Raw genomic sequence first — 23,228 nt, 5'->3', positions numbered from 1 at the left:
AAGGATAAAAGAATATAGAATCGTTAACTAGTCAAATCATAAAATAGATGGTACAATTTAAATATTTATACAGTTATATCCCAGAAAGCTGGAATGATTTTAACGTAAGGAAAGGATTGCCATGAGCTGCAGTAAATAATGTAGACAAGATATGTAAGTCTAACATGGACAGAAAACTGAAACTTGGATTTTTCAAGACATGTGGAATTATTCTGCTATCTATCTTAGAAATTTTGGACCTTACCATGAAACCTAGAAATAGAAATGAATGGAATATATAATAAGCTAATGAGAAGAACTTTACCATCAGCTGGAGAGATCATCAATATCAACAGAGTGCTACTTCAAGGCCTGTCATGGCTGTCAGACACCGTTTGGCAGAGATGCTTACATTTTGCTTTTCATTGTCACAGCTGGGAACCAACTGGTTTCTAAGCTTTAATTTTGGTCACCATCATAATATAGATGGTGTAGAGGAATAGAAATGAAGTTGTTTCTATGAATACTCAGAGTGAATACTAATATAAACTCTGATTCTGAAATCAAAGTCTTGATGGCAGGGGACAAAAACAGTCAGAAGCAGACAGTGTGAGATGTTATGGTTATGTTTACAGATGATGATGATACATACATACATGCACCCACATACACCACCACCACCATCATCATCATCATTTAACGTCTGTTGTCTATGCATGCATGGGTTGGATGGTTTGACCAGAACTGGCAAGCTGGGGTACTGCACCAAACTCCAGTCTTCTTTGGCATGGTTTCTACAGCTGGATGCCTTTCCTAATGCCAATCACTTTACAGAGTCTTTTACATGGCACTGCACAGGTGCTTGTATATGGCTGTATTAGCCATTATGGCCTTTCCTAATTTAATTTGGGTAGTAGGTATGATTTGAGGGAAATTTGACTGCTGTTTCTAGCTCATTGAGCTGGAAACAGTGGCCTTCCAATGTTGGCTCAAAGTTAAGATGATTGTTCTTTAGGTCAGGCCTGTTTGAACATATCTGTGGGGGGAAACTGTTTCTGTTATGCACTAGTGTTGGATGTGGTAGTGGAGGCAGTGGGATCTTTCCCAGGTGACACTTTTATGGGGTAGCACCATTTTTGGGTCTTCTGTCAGCAATATCTACTTCTTGTAGAGGCCCAGGGGTGGCAAACTGAAGGGCAGCACGTGCTCTAGCTATGCTTGTGCTGCTATGACCATCACATCTATTTTTACACTTAAGAAACTATGTTTTCTAATATATCCTTTATTTAAGGCAGTAGTGTATGTAATTGAAGGAAATTTGGTGATTGTTTTCAACAAGATAAATAAACTAAGTTGAAGCTTCCTTATTGAATGTCTAGAGCAGTTGGCATACTTTGATGATACTTTACATGGGTAAAGTATTTATTATTAGTCATTAATGCAGTAGGACAACAAGTCTCGTTTACCAGAAATAGCTCTCTCTCTCTCTCTCTCCCTCCTTCCAAGAAGTAGTTAGTCTAGGAGGTGATGTGAGGCATGAGTTACTTAAGGAGAATGTGATAGGTGATAGGAGTGTTTCATTTACATATGTTGATGTACTTACATAAGCTTCATTATGACAAGAATACATTGACTCACTATAAAAATGTGCAGTGGGTGCGGTGTATCTACTTTATTGAATGACAAAGATACAAAAAAATTGTAGTTGCTCTCATTTTCCAGAACGGGAAGAAGGGGAAAAATAATTTTGCTTCAGAAAGTGTTAGGGATTTTTTTTGATGACTTTTAACTTAATCACAATTCTAGAAGGGCACACCTTAGTGCTTATCAGGCCTATAAAAGAATATCTATAGCAGTGGCTCTCAACCAAAAAGTGGTCCTTGAGGGCAGGAGAGATCCATATAAAATTTTGTTAAAATTTATGTGCAGTGAAATATTTTCATTTTCTTTTTATCTAATTTTTAATAATATTTTAGTTGTCTTAACCCTTTAGCATTCAGATAACTCTTATCAAATATAATGCTTATTTATTCATGTTGTTTTGAGGTTATCTCATAGCGTGAGACTTCAATGATGTGATTGTTTATTTTTTAGAATGGCATTGTAAAGAAAGGTGTGAGAGGCTGGATATGGCTGGTTTGAATATAAAACAGATTGAATATTTGGACTGGATATTACCAGTTTAAATGTGCTAAAAGGTTCAATAGCAGTTAAAGTTACCCTTAAATTATCCTCTAGTGCTTAAAATAAGAAAAAGACACATAAGATAGTGTAGTTTTAGATATATATATATATATATATATTATATTATATATATATATATATAAAAATAAATAAATAAATAATATTCATTGCTAGAACATCTGGTCAGACTATTCAGTTGGGGTTGACTCAGAGCTAAACGACAATGATCACAACTGTGTACTTATTTTATGAGCTCCAAAAAGATGATGGGTAAAAATTGATCTCAGCAACATTTGAACTCAGATGATAGCAGGATTGAAATTAAATGTAAGATATCTACAGATATCTGTTACATCACTCCTTCTGCCGCTCCTCTGTATCACATTTGAGACACAGGACAAATTTCCCTGGTGTCCATGCATCATATATGATATACATTCCCTGTGTTTTTTCAGCCAGAAGAGTAACTTGGGACTGATGACAGGGAGAGTTTACATTGCTCAGAATGTAAGAAGCAAGGAATCACTAAGTCTGAAAACAGTCACAAACGTTTAGCACAAATTCACATGAAAATGCTTTAGACAGGCAAAGAGTTAATAAAAGCATTGGGTCCAAAATTTATCTGTAGAATATTTGTTCTGATTGTTTGTGTTCTGAGTTGAAATTCCACTGAAGTTTACTTTACTTTCCTTCCTGTTGATAAAATAACAAGTTTCCATTCCAAGGTAGTGGATTGGCTGAACTGATAGAAGGTTGGGTAAAAAGACATTTGGTACCTGTTCAAGCATTTCATCTTCTTATGACTCCAATATCAATGTGTATCAGCTCAAAGTCAGCAGCCTTCCCATAGTTACACTAACATCATGTTGACAGGAGCCTTGCCGGTATAGCCTAGACATGACTGTGTGTAGGCACAGGTGTAGCTGTGTGGTAAGAAGTTTGAAGGTGGCAAGCTGGCAGAAACATTAGCACGCTGGTCGAAATGCCTAGCGGTATTTCATCTGCCACTACATTCTGAGTTCAAATTCCGCCGAGGTCGACTTTGCCTTTCATCCTTTCGGGGTCGATAAATTAAGTATGCATTGGGGGTTGATCTGATCAACATAATCACTTTGTCTGTCCTTGCTTGTCCCCTCTATGTTTAGCCCCCTGTGGGTAATAAAGAAATAAGAAAGTTTGGTTCCCAACCACATGGTTCTGGGTTCAGTCCCACTGCTTGACACCTTGGTTGAATGTTTTTTCTACTATAGCCTCGGGCTGACCAAAGCCCTGTGAGTGGATTTGGTAAATGGGAACTGAAAGAAGCCTGTCATATATATATATATGTATGTGTGTGTGTGTGTGTGTGTGTCGTTGTGTCTGTTCCCCCCCACTGTCACCATCACTGCTTGACAGGCAATGTTGTGTTTGTGTCCCCATAACTTAACAGTTCGGCAAAATAGACCAATAGAATGAGTACTAGGCATTATAGAAATAAGTCCTGGGGTCAATTTTTTCCACTAAAACCCTTCAAGACACTGCCCCAGAATGGTCACAGTCAAATGACTGAAACAAATAAAAGAGGTAAAAGATGCTTCTGCAGACACATGATCAACATTGTCCAATATTCTCCGCCACTGATATTGTTTTGTGATTGGCTTTCTTTTGCCATTTCTGTAGCGGTTCCTGTTTTATGAGGTTGGATTGGATCGCTTGCCCAATGCTCAACCTTCCTCCATTTTTCTGGGCTAAGGACTGGCATGATGAGATATATGTACATATATGATGGCTTGTATAGAGAAGACCACAGACAACAGAAGACACTGGCATCAACTTGCTGCTCAATATGCTTGAGAGCATGGGAGGAACTGATACCGATACATCTATATTGTTGTTATCTCTCCTTATTGTTTTCAGATTTTTTATTAACTGTAAGAAAAATGTCATTTAATCAATGTTTTCCTTCTCACTGCTGGACATTGTGCTATTGATGTCAACCAAGGTTGAAATAATAATGGACATCTGTGGGATTTATGTTGGTAACATTATGGCCCATCAGACAACAGACTACCTTTCTTTGTTACAAGATTAACCCTTTTGATATCAACCTATCTGAGACTGCCCTTGGCTCTGTTGTACAAGCATTTTGTTTTCAAGAGTCATCATCATCATCATTTGACATCTGCTCTCCATGCTGGCGTGGGTTGGATGGTTTAACATAGCTGGTTAGCAGGGAGCTGCCTAGACTCCAACTGTCTGTTGTTTCATGGTTTCTATGGCCGGATGGCCTTCCTAACACCGACCCCTTAAGAGAGTGTGCTGGCTGTTTTTTATGTGACACTGTTACGGGTGTGTCTATGCAGCACCAGCAGAGGTGCATTAACGCAGCACCAGCATGGGCACTTCTTAAGTGGCACCAGCACCTGAAAGGACAAGCTTGTACATGTGGAAGACAGTAATTTTGCTTAGCTTGATATGTCTTATCATGTACAGCAAATTTCCACATCTCCCGGTCCCTTATCATTTCCTCAGTGAGGCCCAGCATCCAAAGATCCTTTCTCATCATTTCAGCCCACATCTGCCTGGTTCTACCCTTCCTCAGGTACCCTCTACAATTAGAGCTCAGAACTTCTTTATGCCGAAATCTTCTATCAGAACTTAGTGTTAATTTATGATCCAAACACTAATTAATTATGACAAAGCTATTTTAGTAAATTCTTCATTATGTTCAAAATTAATTGAAGCAAAGACAGAGTATCTCAGCAGAAATATGGTGACAAAAGTGTTAAACTCTCTTTAATATCTATGATTGAGAACTGATAAATAAAAGTGACTACAATGGTAGTGCTCCAGCATGGCCACAACCTGTAGCTGAAAGCAACAAGAGAAACTGTCATTGCTGTTTAGCTCTAGGCCATCTGTCAAGTCTTCCAGCAGTGACCACCCCACTGAACAATGTAATAGGACTATATTATTTTAATGTGATCTTTACTTAAGTTGATAAAGTGCAATTTCAGAGAAATTTGGCTACTATTTTGTCTTTTTTTTTATAAAGACTACTATTCTGGTTTCTCTTTGTATAAAGAAAAGGTCATTGTTCTATGTTGTCTCAAAAAAGAAAAAAACTATTTTAAATGAAATCATCATCATGCTGATGTTCATAATTTCTTTGCTATATGTACTCTGTGTGTGTGTGTAAGAGAGAGAGAGAAAGTAGGTATGCTTTGTCATTCTTGAATTGTTCTCTCTCTTCCTGCCTCAGTGTACCTACCCACTTGTTTTGGGCTTTTTTCCTCACTCTTTGATGTTTTCTTTATTCCACCCACCACTCCTTTAAAAGCTCATCGCACATGCATTGATGCTGAGGTAATTCAGCAAAACACATATGTCTGCAATCACATTCTTTTACAAAAAAAAAAAAAAAACCATGTGGACATGTATCCTAACCCTAACCCTCCCTTTTCCTATGTACATGAAATATGCATAGATGTTCTCTTCTTTCTCTCTCACACACATACAGGTTTATATACATAATTGTATTGCTATGTATTACTGTTCATACACACTGATATATATATATATATATATATATATATAATATATATATATATATATATATGCATATGCATATGAAGTATCACACACACACACACACACACACGTTTACTCCTCATTTGTTTCATTTTGATAGTTTCACTTAAAACCACAACAATTTAACCTTTGCCTTTATTTCTGTAATTTCACACTATTTTTATAGTGATGAATGCAGCAAGTACAGCAACAATTTATTTTTCTGAGCTTAATTGAAAAAAAAAAGATTTTTTTATAGATTGGATTTTCATTTGGGTTAGCTTTCTTCATTATTTACTTGTAGTTTGTTTTGGCAGTCAATGTGTCTCTTCCTCACCCAGCTTAATGAGGTTGGCTTAACTACTGTGAAAGGAAGGCTCTGAAGACCATGTTCATCAGATAACATCCATGCTGACATAGGTTAGATGATTTGGCAGGATTTGAGCTGGAAAACTATTGAACTCTAATGCCTGTTTTCTACAGCTGGATGCTCTTCCTAACACCAACCACTTTACAGAGAGTGTGCTGGGTGCTTTTTTGTAGCAGCAGTACTAGTGAGGTCAGCATATAATGTACAACACAAGGCCCCTTCACTGAATTAGGGTATAGTATTGAAGTGGTTTTGTGTCTGGTGTTGAGAGGTGAAAATATGATTATGGATTGGTGCAGGTGGCTTGCTACAAAGGAGATACATGGTGGCCAATGTCTGTTTTCTACAGCTGTATGCCCTTCCTAACACCAGCCACTCAATGGAATATACTGGGTGCATTTTTTGTAGCACCAGCACTAGTGAGGTTACCAAATAAGTCAGAAGACAAAAAATCTCCTTGATTGAGAGAGAATGTAGTTTAGTGCCAGTTGTTGAGAGGTAAAAGTATGAATATGGACAGGTACAGATATTTTGCTACAGAGGAGATGCATGGTAACCTCACATTATATAAGGGTAAGTGGGAGTAGCTGAAAAGGAAACAGCGACTATGGTGATGGGGTGTCAGAGCACAGTCTCATGGTACAAGAAGGTGGATATAAATAAGAATAAAGACAGAGTATTAGGAAGGGAGGGTAGTTAAGTTCATAAGAATGTGAAAGGACAGTGACAGATGGTTGGAGAGCAAGGTAGAGGTCAATGTACTGAATGTAGAACCAAGGCAAGAATGTGGGTGATTGTAAATATCAGTTTTGGGGAGATGAAGGTGACAGCATTGGGGTTAGGGAGGAGGAGGTGATAGGTGGAAGTACATAAAAGTTGGGGAGCAGCAGTATAACTAAACCCATAGAGGGATGAAAAATTAGCATTTGATACAAAGGTCAGAGTTATGTAATAAGTGACAAAGTTGTGGTGGTGATGGGGACAATGGCAAATATGAGAGGGTGTTATAGATGAGGTATGATTCATAAAATGTAGTTCAGGAGAAAAAAGTGTTCAGTTGAAAATAAAGTAGGAAGGGATGCTTAGCAGTAGCACTGATTATTATTATTATTAAGGTGTTGAGCTGGCAGAATCGTTAGCACACTGGGTGAAATGCTTAGCTGCATTTTGACCATCTTCACATTCTGAATTCAAATTCCACCGAGGTTGACTTTGCCTTTCATTCATTTGGGGTCAATAGATTAAGTACCAGTGAAACACTAGGGTCAATGTAATTGACTAGTTCCCTCCCACCAAATTTCAGGCCTTCTACCTTTAGTAGAAAGGATTATTATTATTAATATTATTAAGGCAGTGAGCTGGCAGAATTGTTTCATCCTTTTGTGGGGAAGTCGATGAAATAAGTACCAGTTATGTACTGGGGTCAATGTAATTGATGAGTCCCCTCCCCAAAAATTTCAGGCCTTGTGCCCGTAGTAGAAAGGGTATTTTTATTACTAGACAATGAGAGGAGTGTGATGAGATCTGCAATAGAGATTGTTTATTTGATGGTTTAAACAACAGGAAATTGTTTCTAGTTTCTAATTATGTGACATCAAGAAATCATATTGAGTGATAGTTCCCAAGGACCCAACAATAATTAGCACTGTCTTCACCTCTTTCATTTTCTGTAATCAACCTATCTCATATTTAAGAGGGTTGTATTTATCATTATTACCTCCACCTTAGTGATGGTAGAGGTATTATTTTCAGTCATGTTTGTTTGTCTGTGGACAAGATATCTCAAGAACCACTTGATGGATTGAGATGAAACTTTCAGGGATGTTTGGCCTCGTGACTGACACGGACTGATTAGATTTTGGGATCAATCCAGTACAGGACAAGGATTCTGGATTATTTGTTATATTTATTTTACTATACATGAAGTATTACAATCTTATGTTGACTTTCAAGTCTTTCACTGATTATTTCCCTTTAAAGTACGCTCATGGTTTCCATGTAAGTTATGATGGTGTTGCCGTTTCTAAAGATTTATTTTCGTTTCTCTATTATTAATTTTACTCGCGTCTCTATCTTAGTAGAAACTGATTGATAAAGAAATCCTGAAATCAAACTGCATAAACAAACAACAGCAAAACTGTTCAGAAATTAAATAACATTCAGTAACAATAATAAATTTAATTTATCCTTGACAATTTTTAGTTTTACCAATTTTGAATATATTGCTCCTGTTTATAACTTCTTACCTACTTGACAATTGCATTTCTAGCTCTGCCTTGAAGGAAGCTTTACTTCTTGGACTCACATTTTTGTGTACAATGATGTTGTTAAACCTCTGTTAACAGCACCGTATGCAGGTCCTTTCCGTTTTCTTTCATGTATGGATAAATTTTTCACTATAGACCTTAATGGTCATAAAGATATTATATTAGTGGATAGACTAGAAAAGGCCTTCATAGAGAAAACTGTCCCTGTTCCCACTGCAGACGACATACAGCATTACACATACAGCATTACAAGCTCAACCCATACACCCACCTTCACATTCCATGTCTACCAGTTTATTTTACTTAATTTTTTAAAGCGTTTGGGTTCATTTTTAGTATTCTCATTTGTGAGAGCAGTCGAGTTTATTTCAGATATTCTCATTTTAAAAATCATCTCCAGCTAATCGTTGAGAGGATGTTGGTGTTGCCTTGGTGGAGGTTTGCACTCTCTGGGTGTTCTTGTTGTTATTATTGGTGTAGGCACAAAGCCACAAGCAAAGTTGACCTAAGTATGATTGGAATTCTGAAAATAAAGGGACATTGTTAACTACTGTATTTTGCCAGTCCTTCATTCTTTTTGATAAAAAATAATTGTTTCTACACTTGGTACACAGTGAGAAATTTTTATGGGTGGGGTTGTAAACAATTAGATGACCCTGGTGGTAAAGTGTTATATGGGTGAGAGACAATGAGAGACTGTTGCCATGTAATCAACATGGCCAGCTGTTACTCTAAAACAGAACTTATAAATAGATTAACAATTTTATTGTGCTTAGAGATGTAGATCACTAATTTGTTCTAGATTTCTTTATCAATGCCTAAGTAGTATGCTTATTTTTTTGATATGGTGGATGGAACATATATACAGATAACCTGTTAACACTTATTGATCCTAACATAGCTTGAACAAACTCTATAGTTGGTAAAAAAGAACAATGAATATTCATGTAGCACAGCATATCATCATCATCATCCTTGTCATTGTTTTAATGTCTGCTTTTCTATGCTTGCATAGGGCAAACAAGAGTGTTTTTGGAATTGATAAAATAGTATCTGTCTACAAGCAACAGGGCTCAATATAATTTAAAGTGGTACTCTAGCTTAGCCATATTTCAATAATTGAAAGTAGTAAAGGACTTGTATTGATATATTTCAGTATAAATTATTTAATCCATATTTATGGTTCAGACAGGTGTTTTAAAATGCTTTTTTGTTGTTATTATTATTGATTAAAGCAGCGAGCTGGCAGAATCGTTAGCATGCCTGGCAAAATGCTTTGTGGTGTTTTGTCCATCTTCGTGTTCTGAGTTCAAATTCCGCTGAGGTCGACTTTGCCTTTCATCCTTTTGGGGTTGATAAAATAAGTTCCAATGAAATGTTGGGGGTCAATGTAATCGACTTACCCACTCCCCTGAAGTTGCTGTTCTTGTGCCAAAATTTGAAACCATTATTATTGATGATAAGGCAGCGAACTCATTCAACCAGGCAAACTGTTAAAGTGACATTTCATCCATCTTTATATTTTGAGTTCAAATTCTGCCGAGGTCAACTTGCCTTTGATCCTTTCTGGGTCGATGAAATAAGTACCAGCTATGCACTGGGGTCAGTGTAATTGACTAGCCCCTCCCCCAAAATTTCAGGCCTTGTGTCTGTAATAGAAAGGATTATTATTGATGATGATGATGATGGTGGTGGTGGTAGTGGTGATGATAAATATATGCTTAACCCTTTAGCATTCACATTATTTTGTCAAATGTAATGCTTCTTTATTCACATTGTTTTGAATTAATCATGCATTCTATCTTATAGTTTTGAGATTTCAATGATGTGATTGTTTATTTTTAGAATGACATTGTAGGATAAATGTAAGAGGCTAGTTCTAACTAGTTTGAACATAAAACAGGCAGAATATTTGGGTCAGATATGGCAGGTTTAAATGCTGAAGGGTTAAAAGTTTAAGCTGAATGAGAAAGAAAAACTACTATTGCATTGGAAGTTGATAATTCAACATGGACAGAGTGTATGTATTATCAATAATGTATTGATAAACGCACACATTTTGACTGTTTCTGGCGTTTTTATATCCCTTGAGTAAACTCTTGAAGAATATGCTGTCTTATTGCCAGAAATTATGATATAATTATTATTAGTTTGCAACTGTTCAAGAGGACCATTAAACCAAAATGGCCAAATGGTCAATAAATTTGTTTTGCAACTGAGATTTCAGATTCAATTCCACTGGATGTGGAATCATGGGCGAATGTAATTTTCAATAACCACAGGTTGACCCAAAGGCTTTGTGAATGAAATTGGGCACATGGAAACTGTACAGGAAGCCTGTTGGATGGTTTGTTCTTGTAATTTAAAAAGATACAGCCTTCTCACACGCTGTGTCATACTGATTCTGCCTGAGAATTCCATTGAGGGCACATGTGTCTGTGGAGGCATGTGGCTTAGCGGTTAGAGTGTTGAACTCGTGATCATAAGATTGTGGTTTTGATTCCTGGTCCAAGTGATGTGTTGTGTTCCTGAGCAAAACACTTCATTTCCTGTTGTTCCAGTCATCGCAACTGGCAAAAATGAGTAATCCTGCAACAGTCCAGCATCTTGTCTTGTCCAGGGAAAAGAGAATATATACACAGTGAATTTGGAAACCAGCCCTATAAATGTATATGACTTGGAAAGGAACTTTATCCTTTTTATATTACACTTGTATAAAATACTCAACCACTTGTATTTCAATTCAGGAACACTGGTTTTGGAAGGTCTGCTAAGGCTATAGGCACGAACCCATTTTCACTCAGTGGTTCTCAACCATTTTTCTACCTCTGGACCCCTTTAATTCCTATAGATATTCAATGTTTAGAAAAGTTCCATTATATTTTTATAATTAAATATTATTAGGAACAGAAGTGAAGGCGTTGGCTCAGTTGTTTGGGTATCGGGCTCACAATCATGAGGTAGTGAGTTCTATTCCCAGACTGGGTTGTGTGTTGTGTTCTTGAGCAAGACACTTTATTTCATGTTGCTCCAGTTCACTCATCTGTAGAAATGAGTTGTGATGTCACTGGTGCCAAGCTGTATCAGACTTTGCCTTTCCTTTGGATAATATTGGTGGCATAAAAAGGGGAGGCTGGTATGCATGGGTGACTGCTGGTCTCCCATAAACAACCTTGTCCAGACTTGTGCCTCAGAGGGTAACTTTCTAGATGCAATCCTTTGGTCATTCATGACCGGTGGATGTCTTTACCTTTAACCTATTATTAGGATTTGTATAGAAAAAACAATTGTTGAAATATTTTGTGTATTGTAGAACTATAACCAATTTATTGCTCAAAAAGTTTAACCGGAGATTCTTACATGGACCCACAAGGGCCATGTGGACCCTGGTTGAAACCCACTAGCTAATGGCTGCAGAAGATCACATTTACCCACACTAGGATTGAACCAATATCCTCATGATAGCAGAATGGTTAAATAAATTTGCTTTGCAAACCTTCACCTCTTCCTCCAGACTGAACAGAAAAACAAAAAAGAAAGGAGGGTGGTGTTAAATCTAAGATAATTCTTTCAATATATTTTCCACATTTTTTGAGTTAGTAAGGGGAGAAAAAGGTTACTATACATTTTTGTCTTTTTCTTATAACATGTTCTCAGAATAACACATGGCTGTGTAGTAAGTAGCTTGCTTACCAACCACATGGTTCCAGGTTCAGTCCCACTGTTTGGGACTTTAGGCAAGTGTCTTCTACTATAGCCTCGGGCCAACCAAAGCCTTGTGAGTGAATTTGATAGACAGAAACTGAAAGAAGCCCATCGTATATATGTATGTGTGTATATATATATATATATATGTATGTATGTATGTATGTATATGCGTGTATATGTTTGTGTGTGTGTGTGTGTCCCAACATTGCTTGACATCGATGCTGGTGTGTTTACGTCCCCGTTACTTAGTGGTTCGGCATAAGACACTGATAGGATAAGAACTAGGCTTACAGAAAATAAGTCCTGGGGTTGATTTGCTCGACTAAAAACGGAGCTCCAGCATGGCCACAGTCAAAATGACTGAAACGAATAAAAAAAAGAAAGAAAATAAAGAATATTATATTGCTTTGTTCTTGTGTTCGTGGAAGTGTATTTCTTTATGTGTGTGAATAGATTTTTGTATTACTTAGTATTATAGCAATTTGGGGTAAATTATATTATATAATCCACCAAAAACAGAATCAAAAATATTTTAAGTGGCATCAAGAAAGATGAATTATTTTGTTTAGAAAAATCTTTACCAAAAGGAGCTTTGGATTTCTTAACTTTGTTACTTTCTGATTGATCAGAGTGAAGTCCTGCAGCTAACAGATCAATCAAGCAAACAGGCATGATAAAAAGTAGTGGTACCTAATTGTTGGGTGGTGGATAAGTAATTGATTGTAGGGATACACAGTTTATGTAAAAAAAATAGTTTTTAATAATTATCAATGATGAAATCACAACTGTACTATTTTTTGATATACCATTAATGTTAATTAATTGTATCTCATTTTACATGACCAAGTTTAATTTTATTTTACCATTTTTTTTCTTATTATTTTCAGAAATGTGGATTTCTCCCAAATGCAAACAGGTCTGTGCTTTGTTTTTATTTTAATACTTTTAGATTTAATGTTTTTAAAAGTATCAATTAAGCTCATTAATTTTAATATCGCAAGTAATTTCAAGAAAACTAAAAGTATGAATTTTGTTGTGTCTGGGGGAGAGTCATACTGCCTTACTAACACACCACTTCAATTTCCATTCGTTTATTATTTTCTTTTCTTCCTAAATTTTTGTTGCTTTTGCAAACTTGTCAATAGATGTTGACTCTGTCCATTATTGGAGCTGTGTTCCTGTTGTCTTTTTGTGCATCAGTGTGTATGTGTGCTTGTCTATGCATATATGTATGTACACTTGTACATAGTCACACAAATTCATGCACATAGACACACTTAAGCACACGCGCACAAGGAGACAGAGGTACACACACAAATACACGCACTTGCACACAAGCATGCACACACACACACACACACACATGAACATGCAGAATACATACAAACTTACACATATGCATACATACAAACATGCATACACACGTATATGCATACTCAAGTACACATGCACACTGGTGCACATGCATGCGCAAACAGACAAAAGGAATCCAGCTCCAATAACAGACAGTAAACATCCATTGACAAGGTTGCAAAAGCAATGAAAATTTTGGAAGAAAAAAAAGATATGAACAATAGATGGAAATTGAACTGGTGATCGACATTAAGGCAGTATGACTTCCCAGACACAACAAAATTTGCTTCAACGCACAAATTCACATAAAGAATCTTGTAAAGCAGATAAGAAAACCAAGTAAAAGTATGAAATAAATCTTGAAGGATTATTTTAGTATACTATTAGATTAAAGCATAAAATATAACCTATACAAGTTACACTTCACCCTCTTTATTAGAGTTGCCTGTTTTTCATAACTCTCTGCACAAGTAGCAGTGGCTGGGGTGATGGTAGTAGTAGTAATGACAACATTGATAGCGAAGGGAGTATTTTATTCTGGGTGATCTCTAAAACTCAAAATCCTTATTTTGTTACTTTTTTCACTCTCTCTTCCTTTTTAGGGTTTAATCCACTACAGGGGCCTCCCGCAGCATCTGCAGCGGCTGCCCAGTTTTATCCTGTTCCTGCCAGTAGTGCTCAATATGGAATGATGGCTCCTGGAATGTTGGCTGGAAATCCAATGATAGCCCAGGGTATATACCCTGTCCAGGTAAACAATCATTAAGTATATATATATATATATATATTTTTGTCTTTAATTTGTCTGTCCTGTGGATTCTTATCAAGCCATTTCTGCTATTACAGGTAAAAGGAATTCTTCAAATGGTAAGGTTGAACAAACAAGATATTTAATATGACCTCATATGGTTCGAGTGAACTATGCTTGAATGTAATTTCTAGATGGGAAATTTACTTTTGAGCCCATTACTTTACCTCACTTCAAGTAATAATAGTTGCCATATTATGTGCTACTTTTACCAGTGATTAAGGATAGTCATGGCTGTATGGTTACAAAGTTTGTTTCGCAATCACATGGTGCCAGGTTCAGTCCCACTCTATGGCTGCACCTTAGACAAATGTCTTCTACCATAGCTCCAGGCCAATCAAAGCCTTGTGACGGGATTTCATGTAGAAAAGCTGAAAAAAGCTTGTCTGAGTGTGTGTGTGTGTGTGACTCATTGTCTTGACAATGTATGACAGTTGTAAATGTGTGTCGTCATCATACAATGTTTTTTTTTTTTAGTTTTCCCAGAAAGCATGTCCAGTCATGGGGAAATATTATCATGTTTGGAAACATGAAAGACATTTCTCTATTCTTATCTCTCTTGAGAAAGAATTGGTGGCAATTAGATTGGGAAAGGCATGAGATCATACCAAATTTATACACCCAAAACATGCCACATGTCATCAGGTGTTGAGAGTTCAGGGCAATCACACACATGCACATGATGTTGTGTGTGTGTGTGTGTGTGTGTGTGTGTATGCATGCATTGTGTTGTGAATAGATGACACATACTGATGATAGATGCATTCTAAGTTGGTGACAGGAAAAATATATGAATTAAATGGATCTGTATGAGATGGATTAGATTTTTTGAACATTCAGCTGAACAAACTTAATCAATAACAAACTCAATCGGTTGAGATGAAAATTTTTTTTTGGGGAAAAAAAAAATCGATTGTCCTGCTGACCTGTTCAAACAATAACAGAATGAACATATTGATAGTAAAGTATTGATGATGATGATGATGATGATAGCAAGAAAGATAATCTTAAATATGTATGTATTTTTTTTCTCTCTTTCTGAAAATATAACAATTTCTTAAGGGGTCTTCTTTTATGATTCTGGAAACACAATTGTAAATAATTGATTTGAAATAAAATTTCTTTATTCCTTCATCTAACAGTCTGATGACGCTCATGATTCTAGTGATAATGAAGAGGTATTTCATCTATGTTTGGTTTTTTTTTTCTTCTGCTTACCATTTTATTCCTCCTTTGGTTGATTTTACACTTAATTAATAATCCCTGTCACTTTTTATCCATATTCTTCCTGTATTTAAAATTTTAATGAATAGCTGTGTAGTAAGAACTTTTCCCAACCACCGGTTCTGGGTTCAGTCCCACTGCATGGCACCTTGAGTGAGTATCTTCTACTATAGCCTTGAGTCAACCAAAGCTTTATGAGTGAATCTAATCTGGTAGATGGAAATTAAAAGAAGCCTACCATATATGTATGTGTGTGTGTCTCTGTGTTTGTCCCCCAACACTGCTTGGCAACTGGTGTTGGTTTGTCTATGTTCCTATAACTTAGCGGTTAAGCAAAAATAAATACTTAGGTCAATACATCCGACTAAAAATTCTTCATGACAGTACTCCAGCTTGGCCACAGTCTAATGACAAACAAATAAATGATAAAAAATGAACAAATATAATAAAATGAACTTACCTCAAAAAAGTTTCATTGGGAAACAAAATAAAAAAAACAAAAATATGGGTCTGTAATATGAGAGTAAAATCCACTGAATCAGATATTAAAATATTTGATGATAAATAATTAAATAATTTACAATGAGATGTAACTGTGGTGTAATTATTGACGATAAAAAAATAAATAAAAAGCTATTGAATTTAAGGCACCATTAATATATACTAAGGTAGCAATCTTGTAGAATTGTTAGCATGAGATGCAGGAGTAGCTGTGTGGTAAGTAGCTTGCTTACCAACCACATGGTTCCGGGTTCCGTCCCACTGTGTGTCACTTTTGGCCTCAGGTCGACCAAAGGCTTGTGAGTGGATTTGGTAGACGGAAACTGAAAGAAGCCCGTCGTATATGTGTGTGTGTGTGTGTATATATATATATATATGTGTGTGTGTGTGTGTGTATCTGTGTCTGTGTTTGTCCCTCCAACATCACTTGACAACCGATGCTGGTGTGTTTATGTGCCCGTCACTTAGTGGTTCGGCAAAAGAAACTGATAGCATAAGTACTAGGCTTACAAAGAATAAGTCCTGGGGTCGATTTGCTCAACTAAAGGCGGTGTTCTAGCATGGCCACAGTCAAATGACTGAAACAAGTAAAAGAGTATGCTAGACAAAACACTTAGCGACATTTCTTCTGACTTCACGTTCTGAGTTCAAATTCCACCAAGGTCAACTTTGCCTTTCATCCTTTCAGGGTTGATAAAATAAGTACTGCTTGAACACTGGGATTTGATATAATCAACTTATTCCCTCTGTAATTGCTGACGAAGTGCCAAAATTGGAGACCATTATTATTATCAGTAGTAGTATCACTAATTTTTGAATGACATGTTTTTCCAAGGCCCCTGTGATACCCTTTTATGTTTACAATTCATTGTTCCCTTCTTGTCCTTGTTTTTTTATTATTTATTTTTTTTGCTTCCAAATTTTGTTTCCATTCATGTTACTTCCCTCCTTTTCCTCTTTTAAAGATGTAATTTGTTTTAAATATTTTATATCAAATTCATATAAATACAAAAATGTGTTCTTTTTTTTTTTTTCTGTGGGGGGAAATAATTGTAAAATACTTCTAATCATTCTTCAGCTTCTTATTTAAATATCTTGACCCTTTATCATTCAAATTTATCATTGTTTTGACCCTTTAGCATTCAGATTACTCTGTCAAATGTAATGTTTAATTATTCACATTGTTTTGAATTAATCATACATTATTTTTCATAGCTTTGAGATTTTAATGATGTGATTGTTTATTTTTAGAATGACATTGTAGGGTAGGTATGAGGGGCTGGTTCTAGCCAGTTTGAACATAAAAAAAGGTATAATATTTGGGCTAGATATGGCTGGCTTAACACTTCAACATTCAAATTACTCTGCTCTCAAATGTAATACTTATTTATTCACATTGTTTTGAATGAATGAAGCATTATCTCAGTTTTGAGATTTTGATGATGTAATTGTTTATTTTTAGAATGACATTGTAGAGTAGGTGTAAGAGGCCGGATTTGGACAGTTTAAAGCTAAAACAGGTAGAATATTTGGGCTGGATATAGTCAATCAGTTTAAATGCTAGGGGATCAAGTTACATGTCCAGAGTATTTATCCTCTAAATCTTCTGTCATTTATTGCTAGAAATGTAGACAAGTTATTTACTGTAGGTAATTAACAATCATTGTTAAAGAGAATACCCCTCACTTCTATTAATTTTGTCTCCTACAGTAAGAGAGATATTTTCTATTTTAGCAAATGTCATACTTCATTGTTTCACAGATTAATTAGTTAAAAAGTTAATACAGCAAATTCCACAATTACCACAAGCAGTAGAGAAATATTTTTCAATTATAAGAATTATTGCGGATGACACACTGTTGTATCAGAATGGCTTTTTAATAATTATAATAGTTAGAATGGATTGTTAATGATTTTGACTATTCTAAGTCGGAGATATCGCATCATGCATTATTACCATAGAAATCACATGTAGTATGACTGGATAACTCAAATGTAGTAATTCCACAGAAATATAACATGTAGTTATCACCAGAAATAACATGGTGTTACCAGTGAAATCACTACATGTATTAGAAGAGAAACAACTGGCAGAATTCCGATGGAAATCACATGTAGCATGACTTTAGAAATACCTACATGTAGTATTACCAAAGAAATTTCAACATGTAGTGTTATCAGACAACTCCCAACAAGTGGCTCTACCAGAAAAACTGCACATAATATTCCATAGAAAGCACATACATCACCATAGAATTCACATACTGTACAGAGAAATGACATGTAGTATTACAAGAGAAATCTAAACATAGTAGTACCTCAGAAATCTCAACATGCAGTATTGCCTGAGAAATTACATATAATATTTTATAATCACAACATCTAATCTTATCAGAAAAATTACATCATCTGATATATTTTCCAAGCAAACAACGATGCATTATGTAACACATAAACACATGTAGGAAGTTTTTTTATGCTCTTACCTTTGTTTTAGTGTTTATCAGAATTTTATCTTGTAAACTATAGGGAACATACATAGCCACACCTATGGCTATCCCTACTACGATGATGAGCGCTGGCAACATTCCTCCTCCGCCACCATACACACCACAAATGGCTCAGAGTTTCCATGCTCAACAAGCGTAAGTTTTCCATTACATTTTTTAATTTTAATTAAATTTTTTTTTTTTTTTTTAAATTTAACCCTTGCATGAATTTGCTTCTAATGAAACACTTTGTCTGTGGTTTGAAAACAATAATCAAATCTCAAAGGGATTTAATCAATTAATTAATACTTTCATTGTTAAACTAAATCCTTGAAAGGATGAAAGGTTAAGTCAAATTCCACTGTGGTCAACTTTGTCTTTCATCCTTTTGCATTAATAAGTACCAGCTGAGCACTGGGATCAATGCAACCAACAAGCACTCACCCTCAAAATTTCAAATCTTGTGTCTATTGTACAAGAGATTATTTATTATTATTATCATCATCATTAAGTGGAGGCGCAATGGCCCAGTGGTTAGGGCAGTGGACTCAAGGTCGAAGGATCACAGTTTTGATTCCCGGACTGGGCATTGTGTGTGTTTATTAAGCGAAAACACCTAAAGCTCCATGAGGTTCTGGCAGGGGGTGGTGGTGACCCCTGTTATACTCTTTTGCCCCACCTTTCTCTCACTCTTTCTTCCTGTTTCTTGAGTGACACTGTGGGGAATAAATACGTCATAGAAACCGAGAAACTGGGCCCATGAGCCTGGCTAGGCTTGAAAAGGGCGCATAAATAAAAAGAAATTATCATTATTAAGGCAGCAAGCTGGCAGAATTGTTAGCACACCGGGCATAATGCTTAGTGGCATTTTGCCTGTCTTTATGTTCTGAGTTCAAATTCCACTGTGGTTGACCTTGCCTTTTTGGGGGTCAATAAAATAATTACCAGTTGAGCACTGGAATTGATGTAATCAACTTATCCGCTCCCCTAAAATGGCTGCTCTTGTGGTAAAATTTGAAACCATTATTATTATTATTGTTTTTTTTTCTTCTTCTTTCAAATTTGCTTCCATTTCTTGCCGAGCGTCTTCCCGACTCCTAGGGCAAAGAAACTCATAGTATACATTGGTAGGCCATTAAACCAAACTCAATAGTTCGTTCATTTTTTTTTTTTTTTAAGGTTAAATTAAAACACATGGGCAGTAATTATTATTATTATTAAGGTAGCAAGGTGGCAGAATCATTAGTACAACGGGCAAAATACTTACTGGCATTTCATCTGCTGCTACGTTTTGAGTTCAAATTCTGCAGATGTTGACTTTGCCTTACATCCTTTCGGGTTCAATGAAACAAGTACCAGTTACACACTGGGGTAGATGTAATCGATTATCCCACTTCCCCCCAAAATTTTCAAGGCCTTGTGCCTAGTGTAGAAATAATTATTCTTATTGTCATTATTATTATTAAGTTGGTATGCTAGCTGAATTGTCAAAATACTGGACAAAATGCTTTGTGGCATTTATTTGATCTTTACATTCTGAGCTCAAGTTCTGCAGAGTTTGATTCTTTCGGAATCAAAAAATGAAGTACCAATTGAGCACTGGGGTCAATTGATTGTCTCTTCTCAAAATTGATGGCCTTGTGCTAAAATTGGAAAGAATATTACTCATGTGACTCATGCTCAGATTTTTTGTGTTTTTTTTTGGTGTCGTAGAAGAATTAGATTTATTGGTAATATTGGTGAAAAAATTTAGTAGTACATTTTATTTTTAACATTTTATTTATTTATATATTTTTATTTGTCATCAGCAACCAACAGTTTCATGCAACAATGGTTCCTGGTATTGTCCACGGTGTAGTCCCTGGTCAAATGATAGCTGGTGTTCCTGTCAATGCTCACATTGTTGAAGACCAAAGAAAAGGGAAGCATTTTCACGAACAACAAATGAAACTGAAACTATTTGGTCGATTAGGCGTGGTATCTTCTGATCCCGATCGCATGATTGAGTCCATGTTTGGTAAAGTTCCAAAATCAAAACCTAAAGTTCACATTCCACAAACATCTCAAACTGTTACAACTACTAATACGACAACGACAACAGGTTTGTAGATTCCTCTGTACATTTCACTGCCTTCTGTTAGAGATACTGATATAGTAAATGCTATGAAATTGTAGCTGCATTGAGGAAAGGAATAACAGTGATAGGTTCTTTATTGATAAAGGCTTCAGTTTTGAAACTCTAGTATGTTTTCCTTTCCTTGTGACAGCTACATTTGTATTTTATTGCTGTCATATCTTGTTTGGATTATTTCTTGCAGATAATAATACATTCCAAGTTTGAGTTTACCTTGTTAGTGTTAGGAACAATTTACTGTATTGTACCTAATTATAGGTACAAGCATAGTTTCATAGGTGCAGGCATAACTGTATGGTAAGAAGCGTGCTTCCCAACCACATGGTTCCAGGTTCAGTATCCCTGCATGGCATTTTGGGCAAGTATCTTCTACTATAGTCCAAGGTTTACCAAAAGCTTTGTGACAGGATTTGAGAGACAGAAACTGAAAGAAGCTTGTCGTGTGTGTGTGTAGGCATGGTTTTATGGGTTAGTTTGCTTCCCAGCCATATGGTTTTGAGTTTGGTCCCCACCAAGTGGCACCTTAAGCACGTTTTCTACTCTAGTCTAAGGCTGACTAAAGCTTAGTAAATGGATTTGTTAGATGGAAACTGAAAGAAACCTGTTGGATCTATGATGGGTGTGATGATATGTAACTATATGTATATCTTTGAGTCTGCTTGTCTTGATAACCCACATGATAGTTGTAAACGAGTGTCACTATCATACATGTTGTGTTGTTCTTTTCTGATATGCTGTATAAACATGCCTGGCTATGGGGGAAATATTTCCTCATTTGTAGGTGAGGGTTGGTGACAGGAAGGGTATCCTGCTGTAGCAGATCTACCTCAATAAACTAAATATGTGATGCATGTCATCATCATCATCATCATCATTTATTGTCCATTTTCCATGCTAGCATGGGTTGGACGGTTTGACTGGGGTCTGGGAAGCCAGGAGGCAGTGTTTCTACAGCTGGAATGCCCTTCCTAATGCTAACCACTCCGTGAGTGTAGTGGCTGCTTTTTACATGCTACCGGCACAGAAGCCAGTCAAGGCAGTGCTGGCACTGGCCACATTCGGATGGTGCTTTTTACATGCCACTGGCATGGGTATCACAACTGCAATTTCCATTTGATTTTTATTTTGATGTTGATGTACTTGACTCTATAGGTCTCCTCAAGCACAGCAGGTCGCCCTACAATCCAATGTAAGCACAGCAGGTTGTCCTACAATCCAAGTATGCGTAGAAAAGTGCATATTAAAATGATGATAACATACATGGTTAATTGGCAAAGTTGTTAGAACATCATGCAAACTGCTTAACAGTATTTGTTTCAATTCTCTGCACTCTGAGTTCTAACTGCAGCTTGGCTTTCAGGGGTCAATAAAAAAATTAGAAAGAATTATTAGTAATGATGTTGATGATAAAAGTAGCTGCAGTAATTAATGTTATCAACCTTAGTATCTATTTTCACCTTAATGAACCCTTTTCTTGTAGTTTTATTTTATTTTATTTTATTTCAGCAATTGACAGTGATCCTGATAGTTTTGGAGACTTTATGCAAGGACCAAGTTCTGAACAGTCTGAGAAATCTTGGATGGGTTCTTTAGGCTTTTCTTCATCTTCATCAGAAAATAATCCAGCTAAAGCTCCTCCCCCTGCCAATGAAGAAGAAGAAGAAGAAACCAAAGGTAAAAACAGTAGAACAGCATTGTTTTATTGATGCATTATTAAAAGAATGTGTGGATTTCTGTTGTTTGATAAGGATTCAGTTGTTCCAGTAACTGAATTATCTGCCCTTGAATTATCATTTAATTGGCTGAGCATTCCATGTGTATCCTTGACGTAATTATTAGGTAGTAGACGTGTGATCTACAACTTAAAGGACGATTACTTTAGGTTACTTTTTAGTTTACTTTTCAATCTCTAAAAACCCTCAAGTTGTTGGCTAAAGACTTTTTACAATAAATACTTTAGTACATAGCATTATAAATGGATTTTTTCAAAATTCTTATTATTTTAATAATAATAAAACCATTTATATCTAAGTAAATAAGAAATCATGAATAAACAATATAATATTTAAAATATGCATATAGATCACACAAGTTTGGCAGCTGTGAGTTTTGCAATGTAAAGAAACTAAAAACTAACTTAAAGTAATCGCCCTTAAAGATGTATATCACATGCCAATGGGCACCAATTGGTGTTACTTGGTGTATGTGATCCACCTGATGGGCTCCTATACAGTGTCTGTCTACTTTATTTCACTTATAGCCCTAGTATATTACTAGTACTTATCCTTTCCAAATGCCAAGTATAAGTAAAATGGCTCCAGTCTGATTTGAATTCATTTTAAATGCAGTTGGTTGCTGAATTATGTAATATCTTGACTAAGTTATCTGCAGCACTACTCATTAGAAATTATTTGGGTTCAGTCTCACTGTGTGGCACCTTGGACAAGTGTCTGCCGATATAGTTTCAGTCCAACCAAAGCCCTCTGAGTAGATTTTAGATTTTGCGGGTGGAAACTGAAAGGCTCAGTTCATCATCATTTAACGTGTGTTGTCCATGCTGGCATGGGTTCGATGGTGTGATCAGAGCTGGCAAGCTGGTGGGATGCACCAGACTCCTTTCTGATTTGCCCTTCCAAAAGCCAGCCACTTTACAGTGTGTGCT

At 36.1% G+C, this 23,228-nt stretch overlaps 1 protein-coding gene across 6 annotated transcripts in view; it reads left to right on the top strand.

Annotated features, from left to right (window-relative positions):
• Nucleotides 1-23,228, top strand: part of LOC115222642 (synergin gamma) — a 67,720-nt gene that overhangs the window by 7,382 nt on the left and 37,110 nt on the right. For 5 of the 6 annotated variants that reach the window (XM_036511625.1, XM_036511623.1, XM_036511626.1 and 2 more), the window contains exons 2-7: nucleotides 12,945-12,973; nucleotides 14,013-14,161; nucleotides 14,257-14,277; nucleotides 18,473-18,588; nucleotides 20,241-20,533; nucleotides 22,073-22,240. In XM_036511625.1, coding sequence (XP_036367518.1) covers nucleotides 12,945-12,973; nucleotides 14,013-14,161; nucleotides 14,257-14,277; nucleotides 18,473-18,588; nucleotides 20,241-20,533; nucleotides 22,073-22,240 — 776 coding nt within the window. The remainder of the gene's footprint in view (nucleotides 1-12,944; nucleotides 12,974-14,012; nucleotides 14,162-14,256; nucleotides 14,278-18,472; nucleotides 18,589-20,240; nucleotides 20,534-22,072; nucleotides 22,241-23,228) is intronic. The other variant, XM_036511624.1, reaches the window with a different exon arrangement.

This window comes from Octopus sinensis, linkage group LG20, assembly GCF_006345805.1.
Source record: "Octopus sinensis linkage group LG20, ASM634580v1, whole genome shotgun sequence".
Taxonomy (NCBI): domain Eukaryota; kingdom Metazoa; phylum Mollusca; class Cephalopoda; order Octopoda; family Octopodidae; genus Octopus; species Octopus sinensis.
This window is presented reverse-complemented; position numbering and strand designations above follow the sequence as displayed.